The sequence below is a fragment of the Bactrocera dorsalis genome, chromosome 4 (assembly GCF_023373825.1).
Source record: "Bactrocera dorsalis isolate Fly_Bdor chromosome 4, ASM2337382v1, whole genome shotgun sequence".
Classification (NCBI taxonomy): domain Eukaryota; kingdom Metazoa; phylum Arthropoda; class Insecta; order Diptera; family Tephritidae; genus Bactrocera; species Bactrocera dorsalis.
Genome location: NC_064306.1, coordinates 56,522,289 through 56,528,688, shown reverse-complemented (window position 1 = coordinate 56,528,688; position 6,400 = coordinate 56,522,289). Strand labels below are relative to the sequence as shown.

The following is a 6,400-nucleotide window of genomic DNA, read 5'->3' as shown; positions in this document are numbered from 1 at the left end:
CAAGCGTTGGGCATCTCTGTGACGTCGTTGTGGCGAATTTTGCGAAAAGATCTTGGCCTACATTCTTACAAAATCAAACTGACTCAAGAACTGAAGCTCTTTGATGACCAAAATTGCCGTATGTTCGTGAATTGGCCTCAGCAACAACTTCAAGAATATCGAACTCGAAATTGCAGCCGTATCAGGCTATTTATGCTTGAAAATCGTCGAAAATTGGGTTCAGCATTTGGACTTCTGCAAGCGTGCCTGTGGTGGCCATGTTGTCAAGCGATTATTCATCACAACCCCAAAGTAGAATTATTATACTGACTGTCGCTTCTGGATAGAAAGTTTAGCCATTATCATGCCGAGGAATCGTTTTTCATATTTATTTTTCTTAAATTGATAGGATCATGAGATATCTGTGTTTAAAAAAGATGAGAGAGACAAAATTCAGTTCTGCTCGAAAATATGAAAAGAAATATGACTGCCAGGGGTGATTATGAATAGAGTTAAGTCCTGAACCGTTTTTAACAAAATGAATATGAATAAGCGTCTATTGTACGAGTTTGAGAAGAAGACATGTGTTTTGAAATCATTCGAAATGAACAGGTCAAGTGTGAAATTTAAAAAAAAAAAAAAAGCTGTTACAGGGTTATTTTCAGTTTCCATATTTCGGAAAAGTATAAATAGGCATATGAGGGGAATACGAAGTTTAGTATGTAATTGCTTAAAAAGTGTGGAACTCTTAAAATATGCTGTAGATTTAGTCTCTTAATTTTGGAAAATGCCTCAAACAGTGAACTGCTGCTTTATTTTCATAGGTAATTTATATATAATCCATAAAAACTAACTAACATAACAATTTTTTTTAGTGACATTGATATTTCGTCTGTATGTATGTAGCGATGGGGTAAGTTTTCACAGAACATAATAAAAAACCAAGCCCTTTACAATTTTCTTTACTGAACCACAGGCTAACTACGAGATCGAAGCATTGAATGGCACACGAGTGAGTATAGGAGAAGGACCACATTGGAAGTACCCGAATTTATACTATGTCGACATGGGTACTGGTGAAGTGGCGCGATATGATTCCATAACCGGGAGGACTCACAAATGTCAAATAAGTAGGTATTGTATAATATCGAAACTAACCTAACCTAAGTGACCTTAAAAGTAAGTCGCGATTGTAGTCGAATCAACAATTGCGCCCACTCGTTGCTGCTTCTAACAGTTTGGCACTAATTGGTAAGGTTTAGCGAAACCATATCGTTCTCTACACGAAGCTCTCTTTCAAAAAGAGTGGAGGTTTTCTCCTTCCATCAGCGTGTACCGTATCGAACACCTTCAAAGCTGGTGTGATTTCATCCATTCGGACGATATGACGTAGCCGCTGTTTTTTTATTCGCCGAATTATGTTAATGTCGTTGTATAACTCGTACAGCTCATTACGTCATCGTCGGATATTTACGATCTCTTATGTTTAAAAAACCAAAAATCTTTTTTCTCGAAAATTTCTAGTCGCGTTCCATCAGATGTCGTCATCGTTCACGTTTCTGCGCCACATAGCAGGTCGAGAATAATGAGCGATTTATGGTTTGGTTTTGGTTCGTCGAGAGAGGACTTTATCATAAGGTGGAGCTCTCATCGCCTTATATTTTTAGCACAACTCCAAACGGATGTTTGTTGACTACCCAGGTGATACTTGGTCTAAGATCGGAAGTGGTGAGGTCCTTAACCCATATCTAAAAGAATTTCTAGCCACTCCCAGAAGAAAAGTAACAGACAAAAAACTTTGAAGTAAAATAATTGTAATGTTCTTGGTCTGTTAAAATATCTACTCTAGGTTAGGATAGATGAAAGATACCTCAGTACGGCGCACGGATCACCCTTAGACTGTTATATTTAGACCTTTGCAAAACCAGACGAAAAATCTCATGTGGTTGAATATTACCTATCGACAAGGCACCCTGAACCTATTACAAATCTGCTTAGGTGTTTTATTTCTACTTTGGTCATTTCACCTGGTGTTTGGTGGTGATGTGTACTTAGGACTCTTATAACCATTGAAATGTGATCCTAGCTGAGAGCGAAGAGTTCCCTAGACCTTTTGCGATCTACCCTAGGCCAGAAGGATCTTGCGACTGCACAGCTGCTAGCAGTTGTCTAACGCTTGCTGAGCTGGTATGAAGCCCAACAGTCCAGCAGTGAACGGGAGCTCCTACCCAATTGCGAAGTTATTGAGACTGAAGTAGCTGCCATAGAAAGCTCATCAGCCTTACAGTTTCCCGGAATTCTAGTAAGTATGCAACTTGCTACACTGTGGTAACCAGATTGTAGGGTATCTTGAGTATAGAGGTTAGGTCCAGGGAACTCATATTTTTTGTAAAGTCCCTCATAAAATGTCCGAATCACTGGAAATTAAAAAAAAACCACCCCACCACATTGTATGATTACTTCCAATACTCTATTTCCCACTATAAAATTTTCCAATCCACAGCAAATCACCGACGAGTTTCCTTTATTATACCATATAAAAACTCCGACAATCTATTTGCTGTTGGTCTCAATCGTCTTGCCGCACAGATTTACTGGGATGGCTACGCCACGAAGTGTCACGTCGTTAAGAGGCTGTTTGAAGTTGAGACAGAGAATCCAAGTGGCGTCAACAAATGCCTAAACGACGCGAAATGTGATGCCAAAGGACGCCTCTTTACCGGCACTGTTAATTGTGATTTCGTCACTACGGGCGTTAGTGATCGAAATTTGTATAAATTCGCTAACGGTAAACTAGAACGGATTTTAGCTAATGTGAATCTCTCGAATGGCATGGCATGGAATTATAAACGCAGAGAGTACTATTACGTGGATAGTGGCAGAAATGATATCAGGCGCTTCGAATACGATTTGAAAACTGGGCGTGCAGGTAAGTCACGGAATATACTACTTCGAAAGCAATCATAACATCAATAGTAGGCTATATATATCTTTTTTCCTGCAGTGAATCCAAAAGTCGTTTTTCACCTGGATCTAAGTGAGTTCCCACCCAATAACAGCGGTTGGATTGTCATGGACGGCATGACCATTGACACGTCTGGTTATCTCTACGTTGTTGTACACGGCAGCACCAAAATATTAAAAATTTGCACCAGGTAATAATTCTCGCTGTTCAGTAAATATTTACATATTTATTAGCACTTGTATTTACATATATTCACACACCCCCTCTCAACTTATCTCTCCATATCTCCTCAGGAAATGGAGAATAATCCAACGCATTGAAATACCTTGCAGTTCAATATCGTCTGCGACCTTTGGCGGCGCCCAGTACAATGAACTTTATGTGACATCTGTAGATTCGGGAAATGCAACAACATCTTGTGGCGAGATCTTTCGAATTAAGGGTCTCAACGCACGCGGCGAGCTCAATGAACCGATAAATTTGTAATGCACAAAAAATGAAATCGATTACGAGATTATTAAAGCAATACGAAAGTATAGATGAATGTTACGTTATGTACTACGAGGTATGACGATTAAGTAATGAGACTGATTCCATAAAAAGCGTATATTTGAAAATTATTCTACAACTCTGCCATCCCCTTCAAAGTAGTCCCCTTGGGGAGCTATACAGCGATTCCAGCGCGTTTTCCATGCTTCGTAACATTTCTGAAACTCTTCGACTGGGATGTCCGCGAGTACCATCGTCACGGCCGCCTTGATGTCCGTAATCGACTCAAAATGGGTTCCTTTGACCACCGATTTTGTTTTAGGAAACAAAAAAAAAATCAAAGGATGACATGTCGGGTGACTAAGGCGGCTGATGCAACACGGCGATCTCTGATGGTGGTGTGGCACGGCCCGTTGTCAGGGCGCACCCTGTTGACTCGTTTACGCAATCTTTCGAGTACTTGGCAATAGTGGACTTGATTCAAACTTGTCTCTTTGTGGACGATTCCACGGCTATCAAAAAAGGCAATAATCATCGTTTTCACCTTCGACTTGGTCATGCGAGCTTTTTTCGGGCGGAAGGCGCGCGGAGACAACCATTGTGAGCTTTGGCGTTTGGTTTCCGGGTCGTATTGGAAAAACTAGTTCTCATCGCCTGTAATAACTCAATCAAGCAGCGTGGGATCGTTTTCCACTTGTTCCAAACAGTCTTCTGCGACGGTCATTCGATGCTGCTTGATTTCGTTTTTCCATTTTCGTTACGAGCACTACACACACGTCTACTCAACTTGACGCAGCAGGCGAACTAAGCAAGCTAAAGAGGTGGTACATACATATATCAATGGAGAGGGGAGGGATGCCGGAAAAAGAGAAAGGGATTTTCAATGTCACAGGTTTACCACAAGCGCGGCTATAAAATCAGTCTCATTAATTAATTGTCAAACCTCGTAGATATAGGAAAAGTTCTTTCACAGCTTCAACGTACTCTCTTATTGACGATACCCTGAACGGTGTAATTTAAGTTTGCCATGAAGTTTGTAAAACCCAGAAGGAAACATCGATGACCCTATAAAATACATACAAGCTCAGTCGACTAATTTCAACTGTAAGATGGAGCAGTCATACATTCAAGCTGAAGTCCTTGTGTAGGAAAACTTTTTTTATTTTACAAGATATCAACAGAACAGATTGATTGTTCAGATCGGACTACAGTAGCATTTAACCGCCATTCTAAATTGAGCAAAATCAAGATAAAGATCTTACACACTTTTTTGCTATAAAAAATGTAGCTGTATAGGGTATTTTAGCTTCGGTGCAATTGAACTTAATATATGTGACCTGGTCTACGAAAAGGGAGCTAACGTGCGAAAACTAGTTTTCTGGGAAAAGATGTTAAAAATAAACAACTCGTTTCGTCAGTTATCTCATGAATTGTTTTTTTTTTTTTTGACACCTAAGCCCCCTTTTCGTAGACCAGGTCACATATTTTTTCATTATTAAATTGCTCAGAGGATCACTTAGAGTCACATTAGATAAGTAAATGAGGATTGCACCGCGTCCTAGGTTCACATTAACAAATGGTTATTGTTTTTCGAAAGAAGGGCAATGTGGACTTACAATTTTTTGATAAAAACTAATGTTAGATATTCCAAACTAATTTTTGGGATATCTTGTAATTCTTCAGGAGCCAAAAAATGGCCACAAGTATTAAATACCAGTGAAAGGTTTAAACCGATGTTATATATACATATTTAGTACTAAATGACAGAATGTCCAGTATTTTCTTGATGAGATCTATTGGAAATCTTGCGTACGACGATTCTGGTGGTCAAGCGGCTTCGGTTCTTGCGTCGATTTGAGGTTGTGAGGATGCAGGCCAAGATGTTTTCGCAAAATGCGCCACAACGACGTTACAGAGATGCCCAAGGCTGAAGAACGACCTGTGAGAGACTGATTTGAGTCTTCGTCTCACTTACACAGGAACATTTTATACTGTGTCTGTGGATTCAAATTTTTCCACTAGACGCTCAATTGTTGATCTGACAGGACCATTATGATGACCATAAATTGGACGTAGCGCTCTTAAAGTTGAGGCCACTGACTCCGAACTTCTGTAATAAATTTTAAAAATTTCGACTCGTTGTTGGATCATATGCCCTTCCATGATGAAATGGTAAAGCTTACTGAGGAGAAGTGTCAAAAGAATGAGGAAAAATATGGCGTCGTTTGCTATCCCTATTGGTCTACTTTTGTAGCGTCCTTATCGATACTTGTTAACATTAAATAATATTCTGGAATTCAAAATGTGTTCGAAGATAAATAAGCGTAGTAATGGTTCGATTACGTCCATTTTTTGTTTGATCTGAGATTCCGTGATATATTTTGCATCACAACTTATTGACTATGTTTTAAAAAAAAAAACAAAATTACTTCGGAAACTTTTCAGTGATCCATATCATCTATCATTCACTCCACCTAATTTTATGTTAGTACTCTTATTCTTTAAATAGTTCAACAACTTTAGCAGTTTTCAACAATGCCGTTATACAACTGGTATTGGCAGAACTGATTTCTTCCAATTTCACATTGTATCCTAATGCCGAGACCGAGTAGTTTTTTTTCAAGAATGATTTAGGGGGGAGCCTGATTTAGAAGCTTCAAAAAATCGATTATTTTTTTTGCTTGAATCTCTTTAAAATAATCTAAGAATATGCCCTCAAAGTTTTAGATGAGAATTTGAAATATTTTCGAAGCTAGAAGGAAAATAGTGACCGAGCGTCTAGCAGATACATGAGCGTTTTGGCAGAAAGCATCCGTCAAATGCACATGCGAGACGCATTGGGCAATTGTTTCCCAAAGGCGGAATATCAAAGATTTCGTATCCCAAAAAATTAGTGAATGATGCTTAAATATATAACTACAAACCCTAGAAATTTCGTTTTAATCAATTTTTTCTTTCCTTCCCAAA

The 6,400-nt window shown here is 39.0% G+C and overlaps 1 protein-coding gene across 1 annotated transcript; it reads left to right on the top strand.

Annotated features, from left to right (window-relative positions):
* The first annotated feature begins 913 nt into the window (after positions 1-913).
* LOC105224314 (regucalcin) lies at positions 914-3,728 on the top strand. The gene is made up of 4 exons (XM_011202364.3): positions 914-1,109; positions 2,483-2,908; positions 2,984-3,134; positions 3,238-3,728. Exons 1-4 carry the CDS (start codon positions 1,046-1,048, stop codon positions 3,428-3,430), a joined length of 834 nt encoding a protein of 277 aa, XP_011200666.2. The 5' UTR covers positions 914-1,045; the 3' UTR covers positions 3,431-3,728.
* Positions 3,729-6,400: the final 2,672 nt, after the last annotated feature.